The sequence below is a fragment of the Alosa sapidissima genome, chromosome 2 (genome assembly GCF_018492685.1).
Source record: "Alosa sapidissima isolate fAloSap1 chromosome 2, fAloSap1.pri, whole genome shotgun sequence".
Classification (NCBI taxonomy): Eukaryota; Metazoa; Chordata; class Actinopteri; order Clupeiformes; family Clupeidae; genus Alosa; species Alosa sapidissima.
Genome location: NC_055958.1, coordinates 5,867,820 through 5,894,920, shown reverse-complemented (window position 1 = coordinate 5,894,920; position 27,101 = coordinate 5,867,820). Strand labels below are relative to the sequence as shown.

The 27,101-nt window shown below is 41.5% G+C and overlaps 1 protein-coding gene across 7 annotated transcripts in view; it reads left to right on the top strand.

Moving 5' to 3' along the window:
- Positions 1-25,614, top strand: part of LOC121703967 (titin-like) — a 154,533-nt gene extending 128,919 nt beyond the window's left edge. For 6 of the 7 annotated variants that reach the window (XM_042084454.1, XM_042084452.1, XM_042084449.1 and 3 more), the window contains 36 exons: positions 60-647; positions 737-1,039; positions 1,140-1,436; positions 1,532-1,819; positions 1,942-2,241; positions 2,320-2,622; positions 2,749-3,054; positions 3,177-4,943; positions 5,103-5,396; positions 5,495-5,779; positions 5,882-6,181; positions 6,306-8,417; positions 8,532-8,834; positions 8,942-9,247; positions 9,344-9,634; positions 9,729-10,028; positions 10,113-10,418; positions 10,525-10,836; positions 10,937-11,218; positions 11,315-11,908; positions 12,099-12,386; positions 12,524-12,823; positions 12,910-13,212; positions 13,382-13,684; positions 13,802-14,386; positions 14,476-14,775; positions 14,874-15,173; positions 15,299-15,874; positions 15,974-16,279; positions 16,380-16,973; positions 17,094-22,246; positions 22,342-22,498; positions 22,622-23,139; positions 23,239-23,392; positions 23,794-24,091; positions 24,271-25,614. In XM_042084454.1, the coding sequence (XP_041940388.1) occupies positions 60-647; positions 737-1,039; positions 1,140-1,436; positions 1,532-1,819; positions 1,942-2,241; positions 2,320-2,622; positions 2,749-3,054; positions 3,177-4,943; positions 5,103-5,396; positions 5,495-5,779; positions 5,882-6,181; positions 6,306-8,417; positions 8,532-8,834; positions 8,942-9,247; positions 9,344-9,634; positions 9,729-10,028; positions 10,113-10,418; positions 10,525-10,836; positions 10,937-11,218; positions 11,315-11,908; positions 12,099-12,386; positions 12,524-12,823; positions 12,910-13,212; positions 13,382-13,684; positions 13,802-14,386; positions 14,476-14,775; positions 14,874-15,173; positions 15,299-15,874; positions 15,974-16,279; positions 16,380-16,973; positions 17,094-22,246; positions 22,342-22,498; positions 22,622-23,139; positions 23,239-23,392; positions 23,794-24,089 (19,970 nt within the window). In that variant the 3' untranslated portion in view covers positions 24,090-24,091; positions 24,271-25,614. The remainder of the gene's footprint in view (positions 1-59; positions 648-736; positions 1,040-1,139; positions 1,437-1,531; positions 1,820-1,941; positions 2,242-2,319; positions 2,623-2,748; positions 3,055-3,176; positions 4,944-5,102; positions 5,397-5,494; positions 5,780-5,881; positions 6,182-6,305; positions 8,418-8,531; positions 8,835-8,941; positions 9,248-9,343; positions 9,635-9,728; positions 10,029-10,112; positions 10,419-10,524; positions 10,837-10,936; positions 11,219-11,314; positions 11,909-12,098; positions 12,387-12,523; positions 12,824-12,909; positions 13,213-13,381; positions 13,685-13,801; positions 14,387-14,475; positions 14,776-14,873; positions 15,174-15,298; positions 15,875-15,973; positions 16,280-16,379; positions 16,974-17,093; positions 22,247-22,341; positions 22,499-22,621; positions 23,140-23,238; positions 23,393-23,793; positions 24,092-24,270) is intronic. The other variant, XM_042084450.1, reaches the window with a different exon arrangement.
- The last annotated feature ends 1,487 nt before the right edge of the window (positions 25,615-27,101 follow it).

Genomic DNA, 27,101 nt, shown 5'->3' with positions numbered 1-27,101 from the left:
TTCAATTTGTACAGTATTTCCTGTTTTTGAGTCTAAACATATAATTTTCTTTTATTCAGATCCACCAGAGTTTGACATGAAGAACTATCCGAAAAACACTGTATATGTAAGAGCAGGATCTAATTTGAAGTTTGAGCTGCCACTGACCGGAAAGCCAATGCCAAAGGTTTCAATAGCAAGAAAAAATGTTGCTGCAAAAACAGGAAAGAGGTTCAACTATGAGATGACACCAGAAAGCCTCCTCATCGATCTAAAGGAAAGCATTGCCAGTGATGCAGGCAGATATGATATCACAGCTTCCAATTCGATTGGAACAACTAAGATGTTTGTTAACATTCTGGTTTTGGATAGACCTGGTCCACCAGTTGGCCCAGTTGAGGTTGGTGAAGTAGGCGAAACAACTGTGTGCCTGAAATGGCTTCCACCTGTCTATGAGGGTGGCAGTCCTGTTACAAACTATGTTGTGTTAAGAAGAGAAACCAGCACACCTGCTTGGACAGAAGTAACCTCCCAGGTAGCACGGAATGCTGTCAAAGTAACCAAGCTGACAAACGGAGAGGAATACCAGTTTAGAATCAAAGCAGAAAATCGCTTTGGAATCAGTGATCACATTGACTCACAACCTGTGATGGTGAAACTTCCATACAGTAAGTATTTCTTCATGACCTATTTTTATTTACCTCTTTTAGTATTGTGTGTGTGTGTTTATATAAATATACATACATTTCTCTTCTAGCCATCCCTGGTCCACCATCAACACCATGGGCTAGCTTTGTCTCAAGAGAGTGCATCACTGTATGCTGGCATGAGCCAGTTGCAGATGGTGGAAACCCTGTTTTTGGATACCATGTCCAAATGAAAGAGAGAAGCAGCATCCTGTGGCAGAAGGTCAACAAAACAGCTATTCCTGGAACTCAAATCCGTATTACAAATATATGCCCTGGTATGATTTATGAATTCAAGGTTTCAGCAGAAAATGCCGCTGGTATTGGAAAGATAAGCAAAACATCTGAAGAAATACTTGCAATTGATGCTTGTGGTAAGTGAAACACTAATCACTTTTGTTATGTAGAGTTCAATTTATTATCACCAAACATTATATCAAATATGTTTCATAAAAATATGACTTGCCATTTCAGAACCCCCTGCCAATGTTAAAGTTACTGAGGTCACAAAGAACTCCATCAGCTTAGCCTGGCAGAAACCTCCCTATGATGGTGGCAGCAAGATCACTGGCTATATGGTTGAGAGAAGAGAGGCTCCAAATGGCAGATGGGTGAAGGCTAACTTCACCAACATACTTGAGAGAAAGTTCACTGTCTCAGGCCTGTCACTGGATCAATCTTATGACTTCAGAGTCATGGCTAAGAATGCAATTGGCTCTGTCAGTAATCCCTCACTTATTGTTGGACCAGCAACTTGTGTTGACATAATTGGTAAGCTTGATTCTTTTCCAAACCTGTTGTAGATTATTTACAATAGTAATTGAATACTTTGTATTAATATTTGTTCAATGTCATATTTTCCCCAGGTGCACCAGTCATTGACCTTCCACCAGAGTACTTAGATGTTGTACAATATAAAGCAGGTGTCACTGTCAAGATCAAAGTTGGAATTATCGCTAAGCCTTTGCCAACAATTGAATGGCTCAAGGATGGCAAGGAGTTGGTACAGACTTCTACTATTTCAATTGAGAACACCACTGATACCTCTGGCGTTCTTATCAAGGATGCAACTCGTCTTAACACAGGAACATATGAAATTAAAATAAAGAATGTTCTGGGCACAGCAACAGCACAAATTAGAATCCAGATCCTAGGTATGCATGTAATACTCCACCTACACTTCTGTGTCCTCATTTTTTTCAAAGACACCACTCGTTCATTTTTCTAGTTTATCTGCAAAAGCCTTAATGTGTTTCTTTTGTGTTCTTCCTAACAGATAAACCTGGACCTCCTGCTGGTAACATTGAATTCAAATCTGTCACAGCTGACAAAATCGTAATTGCATGGGAACCAGTCACTGATCACGGTGGAGCTGAGGTCACCCATTATATTGCTGAGAAACGAGAAACAAGCCGTGTAGTTTGGTCGGCCATTTCTGAAGAACTGCATGACTGCACTGTATCAGTTCAGAAACTTGTCAGAGGTGCAGAGTATGTCTTCCGCGTACGTGGTGTCAACAAGTTTGGCCTCGGTGATACTCTGGAATCTGAGCCTGTTATTGCCAAGAATTCTTTCGGTAAGAATTAAACATAAAGGCACTAACACACCTGCATTCAAATTGAAGCATTACTAAAATAAGTTCTTCTTCCTGTAGTTACCCCTGGACAACCTACTACACCAGAGGTCACAGAAGCAAACAAAACATCCATGAAAGTTGTATGGGACAAGCCAGGCATTGATGGTGGCAGTATGGTAACCGGCTACCTAATTGAGAGAAGAAACAAAAAGAGTCTTCGTTGGAAGAAGATCTTCAAAGACCCAATTAGTGAAACTACACTCACGGTTTATCATCTCACAGAAAACAATGAATATCAATACCGTGTTTGTGCTATTAACAAAGCTGGTGAAGGTCCATTCTCTGAGGTGTCTGACTTCTATAAGGCAGCTGATCCAGTTGGTAAGTTTTGTTTTACTCTGCCCAGCTTATCCTAAATTTAGTACAACTTTTCTGGAAACTTGATCATTTGTTAATGAATTAATTGTTAATTAATGAATTAATTGTTAACTTTCATCCTCCATTTAGAAACACCACTTGAACCATCCAAACTTAGAGTTGTTGATTCTACTAAAACATCAATTACTCTTGGATGGTCTAAACCTGAATGGGATGGTGGAAGTGAAATCACCAGCTATGTTGTTGAAATGAGAGTGGGAGAAGAAGAAGAATGGACTGTGATTAGCCGTAAGGGTGAAGTGAGAACGACAGAGTATGTGGCATCAGGCCTAAAACCAGACACTGATTACTATTTCCGTGTGAGTGGTGTCAACTGTGCTGGACATGGAGATCCAATTGAAATGGAGGACCCAGTTCAAGCAAAGGATATTCTTGGTATGCTGACACAATTTTAACACTGTAAATTTTTACACTTACACTATTCTTCTATTATTTACACTATATCAGAGATTTGTTGAAAACATTATGTCATACTTTATATTTTTTTCTTTTTACAGAGGAAGCCATGGTTGATCCAGATGTAGCTATGAGAACACACTATATTGTGAAGGCAGGAAATGATGTGGAAATTATCGTACCTCTCAAGGGCAGACCTGCTCCAACTGCATCCTGGAAGAAAGATGATGTAAACATTGACAAAGATCCAAACTATGAAATTCACAGCACAGATACAACATCAGTTATGGTGATCCGTGAAGTCACAAGAAAAGACACTGGCAAATACATTGTGGAGATTCATAATGGTGTAGGCCAACCAAAAACTCTCACTGTGTCTGTTAAAGTTCAAGACACGCCAGCAGCCTGCAGAAATTTGACAATCAAAGAAGTCACTCGTGGTAAAGTCACTCTTAGCTGGGAACCACCTCTTCTAGACGGTGGTGCTGAAATCACCAACTACATTGTTGAAAAGAGAGATTCCTCCAAACGTGCATACTCTAGTGTAACAAACAAATGCAAAGAATTAACATATGTAATTGAGGAGGTATCTGAGAAGACATCCTACTTCTTCCGTGTCTTAGCCGAGAATGAAAATGGCATAGGCGATCCTTGCGAGACTGCAGAACCAGTGAAAGCTACTGAGACTCCTGGTGTAGTCAAAGAGCTTTCTATGAAAGACTCTTCCAAAGATTCTGTTACACTACAGTGGAATAAACCAGACTATGATGGTGGTAGCATTATAACTGACTATATTGTTGAAAAGAAACTCAAGGGCGAAGAAGAATGGGCACCTGCTGGTACTAGTAAGCACCTTGAATTTGAAGTTAAAAAGCTGAAAGAACTCACAGAAATGTTCTTCAGAGTTTGCTCAAAGAACGAGAAGGGCAATAGTGATTTCACAGAAGTTGGACCTATCAAAGTGAAGGACTTCATCATTGCACCAGAAGCAAGCCTTGAGGAATATCCAACTGGAGAAATTAGTGTGCGCCTTGGACATAATGTCCACATTGAATTGCCATACAAGGGTAAACCTCGTCCCAGGCTAATCTGGCTGAAGGACAATCTGCCGCTCAAGGAAAGCGAACAGGTGCGCTTCAAGAGGACAGAGAACAAAGCAACTTTAATGATCAAAAATGTAACTAAAGACAATGGTGGCAAATATACACTCACTCTTGACAACAACTTCAAGAGAAATTCATTCCACATTCGTGTCATCACTCTTGGACCACCATCTAGACCTATTGGACCCATTCGTTTGGATGAAGTCAGAGCAGAACACATTGCTATATCTTGGGATGAGCCAAATGATGATGGTGGCGGAGAAGTGAAATGCTATACGGTAGAGAAGCGTGACACCTCTCAGTCAGACTGGAAGATGGCCTGCTCAAGTGTAGAAGGAACATCATTTAAGGTGCCTAACCTCATCAAAGGATTACAGTATCAATTTAGAGTGTGTGCTGAGAACAGATATGGTGCTAGTGACCCACTTGTTTCACAAAGTGTCATTGCCAAGCATGAGTTTAGACCACCAGGTCCACCTGGCATGCCCCTTGTATTCAATATCACCAATGATGGCATGAGTCTTCAGTGGGACAAACCAGTATATGATGGAGGTTGTCCAGTCCTTGGCTATCATGTTGAGAAGAAGGAGAAGAACAGCATCATGTGGCAAAAAGTTAACACAATTCTAGTGACCAAAACAGAATTCAGAGTCCTGGAGCTCATTGAGGGTCTGGAGTACCAGTTCAGAGTGTACGCCCAGAACGATGCTGGACATAGTCGCATGAGTGATGTCAGCAAGTTTAACACAGCTGTTTCTCCAGTCGGTAAGTTCCACATAGATGCAATAATCTGTGATTTAATTATTGATTTTTAATGATTGAAATAATATGTCAATATATTACAATGTGATTTTGTATTGCATTCATCACAGCTGTTGAAAACTAGTAAACTGTAACAATGGTATGACATTTATCTAATTGTAGATCCTCCTGGTACACCTGACTACACTGATATTACCAGTAACTCAGTGGCTCTTAAATGGGATCCACCCAAGCGTGATGGAGGAAACAAGATTGTTGCCTACAACGTTGAGAAGAGACAAGGACAAGGCCGTTGGTTCAAGTGCAATTTCTCAGATATTCCTGAAAGTGAATTCATTGTGACTGGACTTGCTTGCAATGAACGTTATGAGTTCAGAGTTACTGCCAGAAATGCCATTGGAACCATGAGCCCACCTTCTCAGTCCTCTGGCTACATTGTGGTCAGAGACGAAACCTGTAAGTTTATGATAACCTAAAAATAACACAACCTCAGCAAGAAATATATTGTTTTGTTTGAAGTACTAATGTTTTTATATTAATCCTCTACTTTCTAGTTGCTCCAAACATCGAATTTGGACAGGAGTACTTTGAAGGAGTTGCCGTTAAGGCTGGAGATAACATCAGGATCAAGGTATCTATTTCTGGACGCCCAACACCCAGGGTTGTATGGTACAAGGATGATGTGGAAATCACGAAGAAGATGATGGACATCATCTCTGCTCCTGGATCCAGCTCTATATTTATTAGAGATTCTGATCGTTCCCACCGTGGACTATATGCTGTAGAAGCCTCAAATCCCTCTGGAACCAAACGAGAGAAGATAAATGTCCAAGTGTTTGGTATGCATTCCTAACATTTTCAATTTTGTTTCGCAATTTGGCTGCAACATTACATTGTTGAATCTGATATCTCATATCATATATCTTTGCATATGTTCATAGACACACCTGGAGAGCCAGTGGGACCCATCGTCTTCTCAGATATCTCAGAGGGCAAAGTAACACTTTCATGGAATCCTCCTGAAAACGATGGCTGCTCTGAGGTCACCCACTACATTGTTGAGAAGCGTGAAACATCTAAAATCTCATGGGCTCTTGTCACAGATCAGTGTGAGGAGTGTACATACAACGCTTCAAAGCTGATCAAGACTAATGAATACCAGTTCCGAGTTTCAGCAGTCAACAAGATAGGTGTTGGTAGACCACTGGACTCTGTACCTGTTATCGCACAGATGCAATACAGTAAGTGAATTATATTTTGACATTATATTTGACATTATATTATCCCTGACACTTGGCTAAATGCATTTGTATAGTCATTGCAAATACATGTGTGCAATTCAATTTTTTCCCCACTGTTTTACAGCCTCTCCAGATGCTCCAGGCACACCAGATGCAACAGAGGTTGATGGGGAAAGTATAACAATTGCCTGGACAGCTCCAACTAATGATGGAGGAAATCCGATCAAGTATTATATTGTTGAAAGGCGTGAGAAGAAGGGTCGCTGGACGAAGGTTTTGACCAGAAAACCCATCACTGAAGTTGCACACCGTGTTACTCATCTCACAGAAGACGTAGAATATGAGTTCCAAGTGATGGCTGTGAATGATGCTGGAATTGGAACGCCTAGCAATATATCAATGCCCATAAAATGTTGTGAGCCTACAGAGACCCCTGATGCTCCCTCCATTGTCAATGTATTTGATTCGACCAACACATCCATCAGCTTGGAATGGACCAAACCTGCATGGGATGGTGGAATGGAAATCCAAGGTTATATAATTGAGATGACCAAGGGTAGCAAGAAGGAAAAGAAGGAGGAGGAAGAGGAGGAGGAAGAGGAGGAGGAGGAGGAGGGATGGCAGAGAGTCAACGAGGATTTGTGCACAGCAACAAAATATGTTGTAACTGGGTTGGAAACTGGCGTTGACTACAGGCTCCGTGTCTGTGGTGTGAACAGTGTAGGAAAGGGAGAGACCTGTGAAATCCCTGAGCCAGCCCAAGCTGTTGACAGAGTCATGGCACCAGATATTTATATTGATGCAAGCTTCAAGCAGACACATATTTTGAAGAGTGGAGGATCTCTCTGTCTTAGTATTGCATTCAAGGGAAAGCCAGATCCTGCTGTCACATGGGTTAAAGAGGATGGTGAGCTTGGCGTCTTGTCAGAAATTAGTACCACAGAAGGCACATCTTCATTGACACTGGAGAACTGCTCAAGAAATGACACAGGAAAGTACACTGCCACCCTTGAGAACAGCAGTGGCTCTAAATCCATTACATTTACCGTCAAGGTGTTAGATACACCTGGACCACCAACAAATGTGGCCTTCACAGAAATTGCAAGAGGTGCTGTGTCATTAAAATGGGAGCCTCCACTTAATGATGGTGGTGCCCGAGTTCATCATTACATCGTGGAGAAGCGAGAGGCTTCACGCCGCACTTGGACAGAAGCTGCAGGAAAATGCCTTTTACCTAAACTGAGTGTTTCTGAACTTCTTGAGGGAGTTCCATACTTCTTCAGGGTTATGGCAGAAAATCAGCATGGCCTTGGAGAGGCGTTTGAATTCACAGATCCAGTTATAGCCACTGCAGAGCCTTCAGCTCCTAAAAGACTGGATGTTCTTGACACCACTGATACATCTGTTACTCTTTGCTGGCTCAAACCTGAACATGATGGTGGTAGTCGCATCACCAGTTACACTATTGAGGGTAAAGCAAAGGACGCAGAGAAATGGATGGTTTGCGGTCAGACTAAAACTCTGAACTATGTTGTAGAAAACTTGCCAACAGGTGCAGAGTTTGAATTCCGTGTTAAAGCCAAAAATGATGCAGGCTTTAGTCAACCTAAAGGAATGTTTGCTCCAGTTGTTGTCAAAGAGCCTCACATTGAACCAACTGCAGATCTCAGTGGAATTGAGCATCAGCTCATCACATGCAAGGGTGGTGCAACCTTTGAAATTGATGTTCCCATCAGTGGAAGGCCAGCTCCAAAGGTGACCTGGAAACTTGAGGAAATGAGGATGAAGTCAACAGATAGAGTATCAATTGTAACAACTAAAAACAGGACTACTCTAATTGTCAAGGAGAGCATGAGAGGTGATAGTGGCAAATACTTCATTACCCTTGAAAACATCACTGGAGCAAAGACCTTCACTGTCACTGTCAATGTCATTGGCAGACCTAGTGCACCTGAAGGACCCGTTGAGGTTTCATCAATCACATCTGAATCTTGTGTGATTTCCTGGAATGAACCTGAGGATGATGGCGGCACTGAAATCACCAACTACATCATTGAGAAGCGCGAGTCTGGATCCACAGCTTGGCAACTTATCAATTCCAGTGTGAAGCGCACTTCCTTCATGGTCACAAACTTGACAAAGTACATGCAGTACACCTTCCGTGTCTGTGCTGAAAACAGATTTGGTGTGAGCAAATCCACTGAGTCTGAAACAATTGTTGCAGAACATCCATTTGGTAAGTCAGTCAAAATTGAAATTAATTGTAATACAGAGACTATTCATTTTATACATATGCACTGTAGATATTCTGTATATCAGTATGTCTAAGTTTTGTTCACTTTTTCTTTAGTTCCACCGGGTCCACCAACAAGACCTGAGATATTTGCTGCTTCTGCTACAACCATGAGCATTCGCTGGGAGGAGCCATACCATGATGGTGGAAGCAAGGTTACTGGATACTGGATTGAGAGGAAAGAACGCAACACCATTCTTTGGGTCAGGGAGAACAAGATCCCATGCTTCGAGTGCGTCTATAAAGTTGAAGGCCTTGCTGAGGGCCTGGAGTATCAGTTCCGTGTGTATGCCATGAATAGTGCTGGACTTAGCAAGGCAAGTGATGCTTCAAAGAAGAGGATTGCCCAGAATCCAGTTGGTAAGTGTACAATTTAAAGTTATAAAAGTAGTAGTTGTATTATTGTTCAATTACATCATGGCGTCATTCTTATAAATGTATAAATACTATTTTATTCTTGTGCCTAGATCCTCCTGGCAAACCAGAAGTAACAGAGGTGTCCAGGTCATCAGTATCGATCAAATGGTCTACACCACTAAACGATGGTGGAAGCCCCATCACAGGATATATTGTTGAGCGCAAGCCTTACACTGTCACTGGTGAAGGTCGCTGGCTGAAGTGTAATTACACCAATGTCACTGACACAAACTTCAAGGTCACTGCACTTGGAGAGGGTGAGGTCTATGAATTCCGAGTTATCGCCAAAAATGCTAATGGTGTGTTAAGCACGCCATCAGAATCAACTGGAGCTGTGACTTGCAAAGCAGAATACAGTAAGTATTCCTTTCCCACCTATCATTTCTGATGTTGTTAAATGCTGTTTGAAATAGTCCTTTTAACGTTTTATTTATTTCACTTTTATTTTTTAGCTCCTCCAAGGGCAGACCTTGACAGCAAACTTCTTGCTGACACTGTGACGATAAGAGCTGGCTCTGATCTGGTTCTTGATGCTGCTGTTGGAGGCAAGCCTGATCCAAAGGCGTTCTGGTCCAAGGGAACAAAGGAGCTGGAACTTTGTGAGAAGTATGCTTTGCAGTACACTGCTACCCGTGCCCTGGCAATCATCAAATTCTGCGATCGCAATGATACTGGCAAATATATTCTAACAGTGAAGAATGCCAGTGGAATCAAGTCTGCTGAGGTCAACGTCAAAGTACTTGGTAGGTATAATGACATCAAATAGCCTATCGAAACTTGATATGACTTGAGTGAGTTATGAAGATAATTGAACTCACCATTGATATTTGTTTGTAGACACTCCTGGACCGCCAGCTGATACGATTGTCATCAGCAATGTTACAGAGGATAAGTGCACCTTGACTTGGCAACCACCTCTTGAAGATGGTGGTGACGCTGTTGCACATTATGTTGTTGAGAGGAGGGACACCAACAGACTCAACTGGGTGGTAATGGAAGCAGAGTGCAAGGGCCTAACATGTGAAATCAGAAGACTTTTCAAGAACTGTGAATATCTCTTCCGTGTCAGAGGTGTCAACAAGTATGGGGAGGGTGTGCCACTGCAATCTCATGCTGTAATTGCTAGGAACAACTTCAGTAAGTATTTTTTTTCTTTCTGTCAATTTTAATGACAAAAATACAGTGCAAAGTCTCACTTGTTTCTTGTGGTCGTTATTACAGCTGTGCCATCACCACCTGGACCACCGGAATTACTTGTTGTTGGAAAGGACTTTGCTACCATTGAGTGGCTGAAGCCAGAAAGTGATGGTGGAAGTCCAGTTACTAGCTACCTTATTGAAAGGCGTGAAAGGAAGAGCATAAGATGGATCAAGGTTAACAAGGATTCTGTGCTCTTGGACACAACATTCAAGATCTCAAGCCTACAAGAAGGCAACATTTACCAGTTCCGTGTTTCAGCGATAAATGCTGCTGGTGAAAGCTTGCCAAGTGAAGTATCCATGTATGCTGTCTGCAGAGAGGCAACATGTAAGTATTTACTGACTTACCAGTCTTCCTAGACTAAGGCTGACCAATTCTCAGGTTATGAAATTAAGCTGAAAACACTTACACTTCACTCTGCTTACTTTTCCAGGCACTCCTGCTCCTCCTTCAATTCCACGCATTACAGATACCCATGCAGAGAGCATTAGCCTGGCTTGGACAAGACCATTGGATGATGGAGGTGCTGATGTTATAGGATACGTCCTTGAAATGCAGGAGGAAGGAGCTGAAGATGAAGATGTATGGACCAAAACACATGAGAAGACTCTGAGAAACACAGAGTACACAGTGACTGGCCTTGTAACTGGCAAGAAATACTACTTTAGAGTTGCTGGAGTCAATGTCAATGGAATTGGTGAATTTAGTGATTCCTGCGCAGAGACAGAGCCTGTTGAAAGAATTGGTATGTTGATATTCAAACCAGTTTGTTACAAGCATCGATATGAAATAATGATGAAAAAAGTCATAATTTTAATTGTATCTCAACTGCCATTGTCTTTCAGTAATTCCTGACCTAGAGATCCCAGATGAGCTGACTAAGACTGTTTGCTTGAGGGCTGGAGGTTGCCTTCGTCTTTTTGTTACTGTGACTGGCAGACCAGCACCAACTATTGCCTGGAGCAAGCCTGGCACAGACCTTCATACCCGTGGCTTTATTGAAATAACTAGACACACTGCCTCTCTGATAATTGACAAGGTGCACCGCTACGATGCTGGCAAATACATAATCTCTGGAGAGAATTCTGCTGGCAAGAAGGAAGCCGCTATTCTTGTCAAGATTTATGGTACATGATGATATTCATGTTTGTCACATCTTATATGTTTCCAGTACATGAATTCACAGTCAATCTGTAATGATTGTATTGATTTTTTCGTTTCAGATACTCCTGGTCCACCAGGTCCAATTAAAATCAAGGAACTTACATCTGAATCTGCTGTAATTACATGGGATCCTCCTACTGTTGATGGTGGTGCCCCTGTTAACAATTACATTATTGAGAGAAGGGAGGCATCCATGAGAGCCTACAAGACAGTTACATCCAAGTGCAGCAAGACCTCATACAAGATTGATGGATTGATTGAAGGAATGCTGTACTACTTCAGGGTCTTGCCGGAAAATCTTTACGGTGTTGGAGAGCCTAGTGAAACCGGTGATCTTGTGCTAGTATGTGAAGTGCCATTGCCACCACATAAACTTGACGTTATTGACATAACCAAGACCACAGTAACTCTTGCATGGGAGAAACCAGAACACGATGGAGGAAGCAGACTTACAGCATATGTTGTTGAGGCCTGCAAATTTGGAACAGACAAGTGGATGAAGGTCACCACTCTTAAGATTACAGACTTAGAGTACACTATTACTTCTCTGACTGAGAATGACCAGTTCTTCTTCAGAGTCCGTGCTGTGAACAGCAGAGGACCAAGTGAGCCCAAAGAACTTGTGGCACCTGTAACTGTTCAAGAACAAAGAGGTAATATTACAATGATATCATTATTACCCTTCATTATAATGTGTTCAGTTATTTTGTACCCTTTATAACACTTATAATGAATATATTCTGTAAATTTATATTCTTTTATTTTGTCATTTTATATAGGAACACATTAAGAGTATGCATGTGCAATGATTCTACTCACTTTATTGTTTCATCTGTTTCACAGTTGAGCCACAAATCGACCTTACAGAACTTCCACAGAAGGCAGTCAGTGTCCTTGCTGGTAAACCTCTCGAGATAGAACTGCCAATTGTTGGTAGACCTCCTCCGAAGTGTCAATGGTATTTCAGTGACAAGAAGGTGAAGATAACTGATCGTGTTAAGGTGAAGAGCACTGGAAAGTCATCCAAGCTGACTGTGCTTGACACTACTATTGATGACACTGGAGACTACACTCTTGAAGTCAAGAACACTCATGGAATGGCTACAGAAATAATCAAAGTCATTGTTCTAGGTAAGACTGCTCAAGCTAATAAAATCACCTAACCCTAATAAATCCTCTGCCTTCATCTTTTCAGAGAAATTAAGAAAAAATGGTGTAATTGTTATCAATGAGCTTCAGTGTTTTACCTGTATTTCTCTTTTACCCAGCCAAACCTGATGAGCCTAAAGGACCAATCCGGTTTGATGAAGTTGATGCTACCTCTGTCTTGATCAGCTGGGAACCACCAATAAGAGACGGTGGAGCCACAGTCAGTGGCTATGTCGTTGAGCAGCGTGAAGCTCATCGTCCTGGATGGGTGCCTGTCTCCGATTCTGTCAGCAGACCAACCTTCAAGTTTGAGAGACTGACTGAAGGAGAGGAATATGTATTCCGAGCTGCAGCAATTAATCGCTTTGGCACTGGAGACTACTTGCAGTCTGATGTTGTGATGTGCAAGAGTTCTACATGTAAGACGTTTTCACACATGGAGATATTGAAAGAGTAGTTATGTTCTACATGAGGAAACTAAAATGTGTCTGTTCTCTTCCTTTAGCTATTCCCGGACCACCTGGCAGACCAACTGTATTTGACGTGTCCCGTGATGGAATGACCATAGCCTGGCACGAACCAGATGAAGATGGTGGTTCTTCTGTGTCTGGCTATATCATTGAGCGCAAGGAGGTCAGAGCAGACAGATGGGTTCGTGCTAACAAGAACCCAGTGACCATGACCAGATACAGATCTACTGGTCTGATTGAAGGTCTTGAATATGAACACAGGGTAATTGCCATTAATGCCAGAGGAGTTGGCAAACCAAGTCTCCTCTCCCCACGTGCTGTGGCAACTGATATTGTTGGTAAGTACATATTTGTTGTGCAAGACATATTTATCATCCACATAATTTGTTTATGAATATATATATATATATATATATATATATATATATAACATATAAGTTTATAACTTTAAGTTATATTTTAATAATGACAACGACAAAATAATTAAATTATATATTCTTTCAACAGATCCACCTGGTGCTCCTCAGAACCCAAGAATCACAGACACAACTAAGACCTCTGTGTCTCTGGCTTGGAGTCCTCCAGATGAGGAGGGGGGTGCAAAGGTCTCAGGGTATCTGATCGAGATGCAGAAGGTTGGCTCAGTGACTTGGATCAAGTGCAATACAACACCGTCAATGATCTGTGAGTACACACTGACCCAGATGCCTGCAGGGGAGGAATTCAAGTTCCGTGTTTTGGCTTGCAATTCTGGTGGTCCAGGTGAAGCAGCTGAAGTTCCAGGAACAGTCACCATAACAGAGATGCAAGGTGAGAAAATGTTATAGTTTTATTGTCTCATGACCTTTTTGTAATTCTTTATAAGTGATAATTAATGTCAGTTGATAGGAGATATTGGACTAATCATATCAATATGGTTTATTTCAGAACCTCCAAGTTATGATCTTGAGGCCAGGTACAAGGATGTCTACATTGTCAGACAAGGAGGAGTCCTCAAACTTACTGTGCCCATCAAGGGTAAACCAAGTCCTACATGTAAATGGACAAAGGATGGTGCTGATGTCTCAGAACGGGCAATGTTCGTATCTGATGAAGATGTCAGTGAGCTTGTCATCAAAAATGCAGACAGGAGTGACTCTGGTCTGTATGAGCTTGTGATCCAGAACAAGTGTGGCAAGAAGGTTCTGCGCATCAAGGTTAAAGTGATTGGTCGTCCAAATGCACCAGAGGGCCCTCTTGCATATGAAGAAATCCAAGCACATTCTGTGAAATTATGCTGGAAACCACCTACTGATAATGGTGGCTCTGAAATCCTTGGTTACATTGTGGAGAGGCGTGAGGTTCCTAAGACGGCCTGGTACACTGTGGACTCTAGGGTGGTTGAAACATCACTGGTGGTTAAGGGACTGAACGAAGGTGCTGAGTACCACTTCAAGGTGACCGCTGAGAACCAGTTTGGTATCAGTGGATCCCTCAAATCGGAAGAGGCTCTTGTTCCAAAGACCCCCATCTGTGAGTACTCACCTTATTACAGCATCCTTTTATGTGTTTAAAAGAACATTCAATAAATGGCATCTCTTTTATTTAAACTATATCAACAGGTGTACCTGAAGCCTCAACAAGTCCACCTGAAATTATGGATGTCACAAAGAGCTCAGTTGCGCTGGCCTGGACTAAGCCTAGAGATGGTGGCTCAGCAATAACAGCATACTATGTTGAGTTCAAACTGACATCATCTGAAACTTGGGAGCGCCATGAAAAGAAGATTGCTTCTACCATGTACACTCTAACTGGTCTGACTGCTGATGCTGAATATCAGTTCAGAGTAGTTGCTGAAAATGATATTGGTCAGAGTGAACCTGGACCTGCTTCAGATGTAGTTACATGCAAAGATCCATTCGGTAAGTCAGCAATCATCTTTACATTCACTAATAAGTAGCTTGTTCAATTTAATTTTGTTTTCTTTTTGCCTATTTGTAACATTTACTTTTTCCTACAGACAAACCAAGTCAACCAGGTGAGATTGATATAGTAAGTGTTACCAATAACTGCATCACCATTCGCTGGGGAGTACCTGAATGCGATGGTGGAAAGGAGATCCTTGGTTATTGGGTTGAGTATAGAAAATCTATCGAAAGCACCTGGAAGAAATGCAGCAAGCAGCGCATCAAGGAGAAAGAATTCCTCATACCTGGTCTGCAAGAGGCAACTGAGTATGAGTTCCGTGTGTTTGCTGAGAATGCAACTGGAATCAGCAGACCTCGTAGAACAGCCACAGGCATTAAAACCAAACTTGCAAGTAAGTTTTTAGGCCTGGATGGCCCTTTAAGTGACATAACATTTTTTTTCTTTTTGGAAAAGATTTACAGATGATATGATATGCAAAAATATAGATGTCTAACAATTGATTATTGCCTTTAACAGCTGGAACAGCGCCAGGCCTTAGGAAAGAGATGGATGAGGTAACAGCAAAACTTGGACAGACAGTAACCATGAAATGCCAAATAGTTGGGCGACCTGTACCCGACATCAAATGGTTTAGATTTGGAAAGGAACTCAAGGTGGGCATGAAATATGAAATGAGTTCTGATGGTCGTAACCACCAACTGGTTGTGGTAGCAGACCAACAGGAAGATGAGGGCGAGTATACTTGCAAAGGAATTAACGAGGCCGGTGAAGCTGAGACCACAGGTGTCCTTGTTTTGGAGGCAGCTCCTCGCTTCCATCCTGATTATCCTCTGAAGAGCACATACTATGCTGAATGTGGCACTACCGTGCGCATTCATGCTGTCTACATCGGACGTCCTCAACCAAAGATCATGTGGCTCCATGGTGCAACACAATTGCAACCCTCTGAGAACATTATTATGGAGAACACAGAGCATTACACTCATTTGGTTCTCAAGAATGTGCAGCGCAGAGTGAATGGAGGAAAATACAGAATTCGCATCAACAACCACTTTGGCAGTGCTGACACTGTATTCCAGCTTGAAATCTATGGTATGCAATTATTATTCTTTTTTCACTTGTCCTCTTGTCACCATTTAATGTGTTAAATTATTTAGAGGAATTAATTATGTCTGTCTTTCATTTTTTCAGATAAACCTGCCATGCCAGAAGGTCCAGTCAAGCTTGAGGCTCTAATGAAGAACTCTGTGATCATTAGCTGGAAACCACCAAAGGATGATGGTGGTTCGATGATCACAAATTACATTGTTGAGAGACATGAGGACAAGGAAGGTGATGAATGGCAACTAGTGTCATCTTCCATCACTGGAACATCGTGCCGCATTCCCAATCTTATTGAAAATGCTGGATATCACTTCCGTGTATCTGCACAAAACAAATATGGCAATAGTGAGGCACTTGAAACCCCAACTCCAATCCTCATTAAGAGTCAGTTAGGTAAGTTCAGCGAAATTTACTAACTAGACCAAAACAATGCTATATCAAGAATATTATTGTATGGATATTTACATACTGTATATGTTTTATTGCTTTACAGAGAAGCCTGGAGCACCACTGAGTGTTTCTGTGGCTGCTATAACAAAGAATTCTTGTGTTGTATCCTGGAGACCACCTCTTAGTGATGGAGGCTCCAAGATCAAGACTTACTGCTTGGAGAAACGGGATAAGAAGAAGGGTGAATGGGTCTCTGTGACAAGTGATGAAATTCACCAGACAGTGTTCTCTGTCAAGGGCCTGACTGAAGGTGTTGAGTATGACTTCCGTGTCAAATGTGAAAATCTGGGAGGACATAGCGAATGGAGTGAAGTGTCTCCTACTGTTATTCCCAAGACTGATGTTGATGTTCGTGCACCTGCCTTCAAAGAGGAGCTCAGGAACATGAGTGTCAGATACAAGAGCAATGCAACACTTGTTTGCAAAATTACAGGACAGCCTAAGCCTGTAGTGAAATGGTTCAGACGTGGCAAAGAGATTCAGTCTGATGGCAAAAAAATTAAAGTGCAGGAATTCAAGGGCGGCTATCATCAGCTTGTCATAACTGCTGCAGATGAAGAAGACTCAACTGTCTATCAGATCAGAGCAACAAACCAGGGTGGATCAATCTGTGCAACAGTCTCCCTGGATGTTGAAGGTAAGTTTACAGAATTTAGGTTAACATGGTGTTTTCATTTAGAATTCATACTGTTGAAATATGACTTAACTTAATGTGTTATTAACTATGTTAATAATGTTAATGTGCTTTTGTTTACAGTTCCTGCCAAGATAAATCTGCCCAAGAATCTGAAGGATAAGGAAGCAATTCCAGCCCTTCGTGGTGAAGTGGTTAACATCAAGATTCCATTCACTGGCAAACCTGATCCAGTCATTACATGGCAGAAGGGACAAGATCTTATTGACAACGATGGATACTACCAAGTCATTGTAACAAGATCATTCACATCCCTTGTGTTCCCCAATGGAGTTGAAAGGAAAGATGCTGGATTCTATGTTGTTTGTGCAAAGAACAGATTTGGCATTGACCAGCAAACAGTTGAACTTGATGTAGCTGATGTGCCTGATCCTCCACGTGGCATCAAAGCCAGTGAGGTCTCAAGAGATTCAGTGACTCTGAACTGGGTTGCACCTGCCAGCGATGGTGGTAGCAGAGTAAGCAACTACATTATAGAGAAGTGTGCCACTACTGCTGAAAGATGGATTCGTGTTGCACAGTCACGTGACACTCATTACACTGTCACCAACCTCTTTGGAAAAACAAGTTATCAATTCCGCGTTATTGCTGAGAACAAGTTTGGTCTAAGTGCACCATCAGAAACATCTGGACCTGTGGTAACCAAAGAAGACAAATCAAGAGTGCTCAACTATGATGAAGAAGTTGATGATACCACGCCTGTCTCTAAAGGAAGAGCTCCACACTCTGAGGCCAAGAATTTGCACACTAAGTACATGATTGCTGAAGAGCTTGGACGTGGCCAGTTTGGCATTGTTCACCGTTGTGTTGAGATCAGCTCTGAGAAGACCTTTATGGCCAAGTTTGTTAAAGTCAGGGGTGCAGATCAAGCCCTTGTGAAGAAAGAAATTGCAATGCTGAATATTGCCCGTCACAGGAACTTCCTGTGTCTTCATGAGTCATTTGATAGTGCTGAAGAATTAGTTATGATCTATGACTTTATCTCTGGTGTAGACATATTTGAACGCCTTGGCACAGCCAACTTTGAGCTCAATGAGAGAGAAATTGTCAACTACATCAAACAGGTCTGTGAAGCTCTTGAGTATATACACAGTAGGAGCTATGGTCACTTTGACATCAGACCAGAAAACATTGTGTATACCACAAGAAAGGGCACAAACATCAAGATCATTGAGATAGGACAGGCTATGAAACTTACACCTGGAGACATAGTCAAAGTTCAGTTCACTACAGCTGAATATGCTGCACCTGAAATCCACCAAAATGAAATGGTGAGCACAGTTACAGACATGTGGTCAGTTGGTGTCTTGGTGTATGTGCTTCTTAGTGGACTCAATCCATTTTCATCTGAAACTAATCAGCAAATGATTGACAGCATTTCAAATGCTGAGTACAGCTTTGATGATGAGTCTTTCAAGGAAGCTAGCATTGATGCATTAGATTTCATCGACAGACTGCTTACCAAAGACCGCAAACATCGTATGAGTTCTGCGCAAGCTCTGGAACATCCTTGGTTGACAAAGAGCACTGAGGAACTGAGCACAAAAACAATCAAGATCACAAGACATAAGAGGTACTACCAGTCTATGGTCAAGAAGGAGTGGAACACAGTTGTTTCTTCAGCTCGTGTTGCTTCTGGTGGGGCCATCAGAAGTCAGAGAGGTGTAACAGCGGCTAAAGCCAAGATTGCGCCATTTGAACACGGCCCTATTGCAGGACCAATCAGGCACAATGTTTCAGATGTAGGTGGAGAGGTGAAGTTCGTCTGTAGCATTGAGAACTTTGACAGTAACACCGAGGTGACTTGGTACTGCGGAGTGAGACAACTTGAAGAGGGTGCTAAGTATGAAATCACCTATGATGATGAAGAGGGAATTGCAACTATCACCATCAAGGGAGTATCAAAACCAGATGATGGAACCTACAGATGCAAGGCCGTCAATGAATATGGTGAGGATTCTGCCTATGGAGAACTCTTTGTCAATGGAGTTAGAAAATACCGTGACTTCTTCACGTCACGTGTTGTAAAGAAAGTGAAGCGCAGAGTTGACACAACAAGACTGCTCCAGAGACCACCTGAGTTCACTTTGCCTTTGATGAACCGCCGTGCTTACATTGGTGAGGATGTTCGCTTTGGTGTCACTATCACTGTGCATCCAGAGCCACGTGTTATGTGGTTGAAATCTGGGCAGAAACTCGTACCAGGCCATGATGAGAAGAAGTACACATTCATAACAGATAAGGGTCTGTATCAACTTGTGATTCACAATGTTGATGCTGATGATGATGCTGAATACAGCGTTGTGGCACGCAACAGATATGGTGATGATAGCTGCAAAGCAAGACTCACCATTAGTCCTCGTCCTCCTCCTGCTGATAACACTTTGAGGCCTATGTTCAAACGTTTGCTTGCTAATGTTGATTGTAGGGAAGGCCAGAGTGCACGCTTTGAAGTGAGAGTCTCAGGAAAACCAGACCTGAGGTGGGAGAAGGATGGCGCACCTTTGGCATTCGGTCCACAAATCGAGGTTGTGCATGAGGGCTTGGACTACTTTGTGCTACATGTAAAAGACACTCTACCTGAAGATTCAGGAGTTTACAGAGTCGTTGCCACAAACTCTGCTGGGTCTGCAAGTTGCCAAGCCACGCTTAAGGTGGAACGTGTCACACATGTAAAGAAGGACTATGAGGCTGAAGACAAGAAGAAAAAGAAGAAAGACACTGAAACAGAAGACATTGACAAGAGAGCAAGACTCTCAATGATTCTTGCTGGTGCTGATGTCACACCTCTTACCCCAGTTGCACAGCAGGCCTTGAGGGAAGCTGCCACTATGTTCAAACCAGCAGTGGTACCAAAGAAGGGTAGGTCTGAAGCTGAAGAAGCCAGAGAGAAGGAAGAGCGCAAAAAGAGAGCAGAGGAAAAGAGGCTGAGAATGCCCTATGTTGTACCACCACCTCGTGAGCATGCTCCAAATGTACTTGAAGAGGATATGGAGATCAAGTACTTTGTGCCCTTCTCTGACATGAAATGGTACAAGAAACTCCGTGACCAGTATGAATTCCCTGAGCCTATGGACAAGATCCCGCAGAAGAGACTCAAACGTATCCGCCTCTCAAGGTGGGAGCAATTCTATGATATTCCTGTAAGAATCAAGGACCAGTATAAGCCAAGATGGCACATTCCAACTGTTTCTCAAGATGATCTCGAAACAGTAAGACCAGCAAGACATCGTACACCTTCCCCAGAAATAGAGAATTACTACAGAATCAGGAGGAGGTCTCTTGGTGATTTGTCTGATGAGGAACTCCTTCTGCCAGTCAAAGACTATCTGTCTATGAAGCAAACAGAGGAAGAAAGGCTTCGTCTTGAAGACGAACTTGAACTTGGATACTCTGCTTCTCCACCTAGTTTGAGCCCTGTGCGTTTTGAACTTTCTGCACTACGTCATCCATCACCACAGAGAGTGGCGTATGAAGAAGATGAAGAGGGCGAGGAGGTCCCAACATATGACTCCTATCGTATTCCCTCTAAATATGAAGCTGGCCCCAGCTACATTGACTTGCGCCAGCGTCATGACAAGGCTACCTACAGGCCTCCAAGGCAGAAGCAGAGAGTATATGAAGAAAAGGAGGACCAAGAGCTACTCCGCTCAGTGAAAACCACCCAAAGAATTACTTCATACAAGAGTCAGCTCAAACGCATGGAGTTTGAGGATAAAACAAGAGTGACTAAAAAGGAGAAAACAACTCATGCCCCAGTAATGTCTGAGGGTGGCGCGATGCCTTATGTCCCATTACCATCTTCAACAACCATGCCAAAGAGGAGACGATCACCATCTCCTAAACCTCGCAAAACACCTGCAGCTGAGACTGAGGCAGCCAGGAAGCCATCACCTGCACCAGAGAAGCCACGCACCGCATCTCCAAGTGTTGCCTCCTCAGAGAAAGTAGCCTCTATTGACTTGTCAGCAAAGGTTGACTACATGTCAAGGTATGAGGCAAAGAAAAAGGCAATTAAATCTGTGAAGAAAGTTGAGGTTACGACACAACAACCATTCAGTCTTGACCATGCCCCACGCATTACAATAAGAATGCGCTCTCATCGTGTGCCATTTGGACAGCACACAAAATTCACTCTGAACATCCAGTCTCAGTCACAAACAGAGGCCAAATGGCTCCACAATGGACAGGAGATTCATGCAAGCAATAAATACCGTATGAGTAATGTGAGTGGAGTTCTGACCCTTCAAATCATGGATTGTCAGTTAGAAGATAGTGGTACCTATCGTGTTGTTTGTAAAAATGCTAAGGGAGAGACCTCTGATTATGCTACTCTTGATGTGGCAGAAGGAGGATACTCTTCATTTGTCACTATTCGCCAAGAAGAGGAGCCTCCTGTTCTCTCTCTCCCAAAAATGACCAGAACTGATGTTTACCAAGTGTCTTCAAAATCGGCAGCATTTGAAGAGACAGAAGTGTCTTCAGTGATTTCCTTGAGTGAAGTGGAGACTATTAGTGAAACAGTGGAGACTCATGAAGAGTATGCATCCTCTGAATCAAAGCTGCAAGTCCTTGAAGAGACTGTAATAGTAGAGGCTTCTGTTGAGCAAACAAAACCAACTCTCCCTGCAACAATTCTCATCAAACCACTGTCACTGACAGTGTCTGAGGGAGAAACTGCCAGATTCTCATGTGACGTTGATGGTGAGCCAGCCCCTAGTGTGGCCTGGCTCCGGGAAGGACAAGCCATTGTAACCTCTCACCGCCACCATGTCTCAACCACACAGTACAAGTCTACATTTGAGATTTCCTCTGTTGAACTCTCCGATGAAGGCAATTACACCCTTGTGGTTAAGAATTCCGAGGGCAAGCAGGAAGCTGAGTTCAGTCTCACCATCCGCAAACCATCAGCTGAGGAGAAAGCCGTTGCCTCACCTCCTAGAGTGAAGTCACCTGTTGCCTCACCCCCACGGGTAAAATCACCAGAGGCAATCAAATCTCCAAAGAGAGTGAAGTCTCCTGAACCTGTTAAGTCACCACCAAGAGTGAAGTCTCCAACATCTCCAAAGTCTCCGAGGTCTCCAACTCCCAAGGAGAAGCCTTCTTTCACCATGGGTCTGACAGATGTCTCAGCAGCCTCAGATAGCATTGTGAAGCTGACTGTGAAGGTGTCTGGAGAACCAAAGCCCAAAATCTCTTGGACGAAAGATGGAAAGGTACAGTTGTATTATGTATTATGAATCATTGTATCAATCACTTTTTGAAATTGTTCTGAGAAATTACCTAACTCAAATTCATATTGTCATTTCAGACTCTCTCCCAGGGTGGGAAATATGAAATCTTTGAGGAGCATGGGTCAGTCTATCTAGAAATTTATGAATCTGAGGTTTCAGATAGTGGAATGTATAAATGCACTCTCACAAACAGTGCTGGCTCAATCTCCTCAACTTGTACTGTCACAGTTAAAGGTAAGGCTTTTCACACTGAACATTTAACAGTGTTATGTAATTTATAACATGATTATGATTGAAATTATCAAAAAGTTGATGTTCTTGATAAAATATGTATAATATTGTTGTGTCTGCTTATAGCATCCGAACAGATGAAAACTCAAAAGGAGTCTGTATCCACGTATGAAACCAAGGGAGAAGTCGTTGAACAAATCACAAAAAGGGAAATTATTCATGAGGAAGTCCAGTCTTACACAGAAGTAAAAGCATCCCACACCCAAATGACCATGACAGTGGGTCAGTCAATGACACTGAAAGCAAACATCCCTGGGGCTACTAATGTCAAATGGATCCTAAATGGAGTTGAAGTTGCCAACTCAGAGAGCTACAGATATGGAGTATCGGGAAATGACCATACATTGACAATCAAGAGCATTAGTCAGCAGGATCAGGGAATCATCACGTGTGAGGCAAAGACTGACCATGGGGCTGTCAAGTGCCAATTCGATACAACGATCAGTGAGGCGCGTTCCGATGCACCATCATTCCTCAGCCAGCCAAAATCTCAGAATGTCAATGCAGGACAAAGTGTAGCATTCAAATGTGAAGTATCAGGAGAGCCTTCTCCTGAGGTTGAGTGGCTTAAAGACAATGTCCTGGTACGTAGCATTATGTCACAATTATAGTTTACCCAGTACCCATTTCACATTGAATTACATGTGTTTATATGTATTTTTGATATATTTCCCCCTCTATAGATCTCTGTAACATCAAACATGAAACTGAGCCGTTCAAAGAATGTGTACACCCTGGAGATAGAGGAGGCCACTGCTGCTGACAGTGGGAAATACACAGTCAAAGCTCAGAACAAGTTTGGACAGTGCTCAGCTACTGCATCTTTAAATGTTCTTGGTAAGTCATCAGTGTCTTTGCTTCACTAACACATCCAAAGAAGAATAATGCTTTCCCAAGTTTTAAGGGGAAAAAACTTGTGCACGCTCAAATAACATCTGCTTCATGCAGACAACTACTATTGTACTACTGTATATTATATATCTATGGGAATGATGCGATTCTACCCTCATGTTTGTTGCTTATCTCAACTCAACTGAACTCAACTCACTGAATGTAATTTAAATATTACATTATGATGCATATGATATATGCTTTTATTCACAATGCACACCAGAGGTATATTTTATATATTATACAGTATGTAATCATTAAAGACAAAAAAAAACTGTAAATACTCACAACTCAACTGCTGCTCAAAGGCTTCTTCGCTTCACTATGCTGCTTCTATACTCTCACAGCTCTGGTTGAGGAACCTGTCAAAATGATTGTAATGGAGAAAGCCTCCGCTACTGAGAGTTTGCAGGGCAGTTTATCTGCCGCGGCCGTCCACATGGCTTCATCAATGAAAGAGTCATCCTTCAGCAGCTCCAGCATGTCTGAAGCTAAATTTGAAAGCATGTCTGCTAGCATGTCCTCCATGACCTCTGAAACAATGGTAGCAATGAGCTCCAGCACTGTAATGAGTTCCAGCAGTGTAATGGAGGTCTCAGCAACTCACTCACATACGGAGGGGTCCACCTCCCAACACCAGTAAAGGTGAGGCCGTGAACGTTGTCTTGTGTATGTCAGATTCACCGCTCGTGACCAAAATACTAACTAAGAATTATACTCTCTATGAAACAAGTGCTGAAGGTGTTCTAACATTGTTTACGTCTTCGTTTGTTTTGTTTTTTTGTTTGTTTGTTTTCTCCTCCCTCTCCTTTCATGATGTCTAGGTGTGCTAAAAACACATGGGGCTCTCCTGGATGATTTCAGCTTCGGAAAAGGAAAGATTTTGACAGTCCCCTGCGCTTTCTCAGGAGAGTCCACACCTTTCATTGAGTTGTCCCATTCAGGGAGGACTGTCCAGTGAGGAGGGGGAGAAAAGAGGATCTCACAACACTCGCTGTGTGAAGGAGAACAATGCTGGAGCATACACCCTCAAGCTGTTCAAAGAGCCTGGATCTGACACTGCAGCAGTCAATGTCAACATTTGATCTATGTATAAAAAAGAGAAAAATCATAATAGAAATTCTACCCCTATCCCATTTCCTTTCTTATTCAGTGCCTTTTTATTTATTGAATGAGTTGAAATACTCATTACTTGATAAAGACCTGGATTTCTGTTCTTGTAAATATGAACTATTTTTATACCAAACTTGACATTAATTTATGCCACACTAGACTAAAGTCTAAAGTTGTTATAAAATGTGCCATATTGGATAATTATGACTAGGATTTTTGAACCATTTTTCTGTGACATGTACATAATGTATATAGCCGAATTTACCGGTTATGGAAAATGTATGAATTGTTATTTATGACAATAACTGAAACAAAAGAAACTAAATGTTTAACAGGAGAAAGTTTCACATGAAACGAATACCCTGAAAAACTAGAAACGAAACTATGTGCCTCAACAATAAGTTGAAGTCTTAAGATTGCCTCAACAGGTAGAGAGGCTCCCTGTTGAAGTTAAACTAAATCAGACACAATGAAATGCACTGATGCATCTGTGCATTTGATATTTCAACACACATATGATTTTAAAAACTATGATCATAAGACCTTGAGTGCTGTTTGCATATTACCCTCATGCAAGCAGGACGACTAGGTCTTGTGTTCAGACTGATTATGTCATACCACCATTTTGATGACATGCTCAAAGTGCGAGCGGCCTGCACTTTGAGCCTTTTTTATTTTATTTTATTGTGCACAGGTTCTGGCATAGGACCATTTGAATTGGATTTTCTAAGTAACATCACCTGGCCATTTATTTTTCAAAATTCAATTTAAGTGCTTCTTTGCAGAATCAGTGCCACCTCTTGGAGGATTGCTAGGTAATTGTGTGTGTTTTTGTGTTAGTGTGTGTTAGCATTAGAACCTCACATTGTCAGTAGTCAGGGTAAAAAACAAGCAAGAGTGCCACAGTTTCACCATCTGCTGTGCTAAGAACATGACTTAATACATGTATACAATGCCCTGCACTTTGATTGAACTTATTTATGTAGTACTTATATATTCAACCTCCTTGAGTTTTATGATTACTGATTTAATAAAGCATGATTGCAGCACCATAATTGTTTTGTATTTGTGTCTTCATTTAATTTATTATACTATCACTGGCAAGCTGCTAAGCAGCTTGTTAAGTTACAGTAACCTGAATTTACACACACTTCAAGTTATAGACTTTATATTATATTATATTACATTATATTATATTATATTATATTATATTATATTACCCCTCTCAAACTATGAAAACATTCAAATGATCCTTCAGTCATTATTGAATTATCAATTATCAATATAAATTACATTATACTGCAAACACATTTTACATAATTATATAAAGTATATAGAATCAAATTAATCTTAAATTGACATTTTCTGGTCATATTCTGACATATTCAAGATATAAGACATATTTTTCTCATAAAAATACACACCATCACATAAGACATATTATTAAAGAAAATTATTGCAATTTTAGAAGTTCCAAATAGACTTTATGCTGAAATGGGATCTAGATCATGTTAACTTAGTTGATCATGAAACTATTTCACAATATCCATTCCAAACCAGTGCCAGGGCTTTATTTCAAGTCCCTAAATGACCACTACCTTTTAGCATCTCGAGGCATTTATTTCTATCACCTGGCACAGCGTCTTCTTGGCAGAGCTCAGATGTATTTCATTTGCTGGTTTGCCTAGTTTGCACTTCTATCATTAGTGAGATGGCATAAGGGTAAGTGGTTTCTATTGGAGTGCTGGCTCTCATAGATCCACCGTGTGGATTCTCTGACCTGCTCCCAGACCATATCTCACAGAGGGGATGAGAGGAGCACAGAGCTTAGAGAGGTAGGTGATGATACTTTGTATTAATTATTGTCTTAAAACAAAAATACATTTTGTTCATGAAAAATAGATTCGTGGTTTGCATTTTCTATGTAACTGTTATCTATAAAGTCAATATCAGTATACTATTCTTCAGTGTGTACATTGTTTCTTTGCCCTCTCGCAGATTTAGAGGTTACAATATGAGTAAGCCGGTCCACCTGCTGCCTCAGATTGTGTTATTGTGCACACTGACTATTACAGATAAAATATCAGCTTTTGGTATGTTAAAGATTTTTTATTTCACATTCAGAACACACAGCTATGTTGTTTATGTTTACATAAAAAAATTGTCTATGACTTAACCTGTTATGCTTGGGAGTGTGACATAAACTATGATATAAGCAGAAATAATAAATGCAAAAAGCTATGGCTTTTCCATTCTAATCACTTAAGCTGTTGCACAGACTGAACCTGCCAGCAAAGGCCATAAAGTGTCTTAGAATTGGCAGATGTAGGCTCTGTCCGTCAGCAAAATGCCAGCAGATAGAGTGCGCAGTAAATTAGATTCAGGTTGAAGAGCTATCAGAGTACGCCTCTAAAGGTTTCCTTCTCCATAGATAGTGTTTGATGTTTTGAATGCAGGCAGTCAGAGGTTACACTGCAAAAAATACAATTTTATTTTTTTTTATATCTAAAAGTCTTATTACTGTAATCTTATATTAACTTAA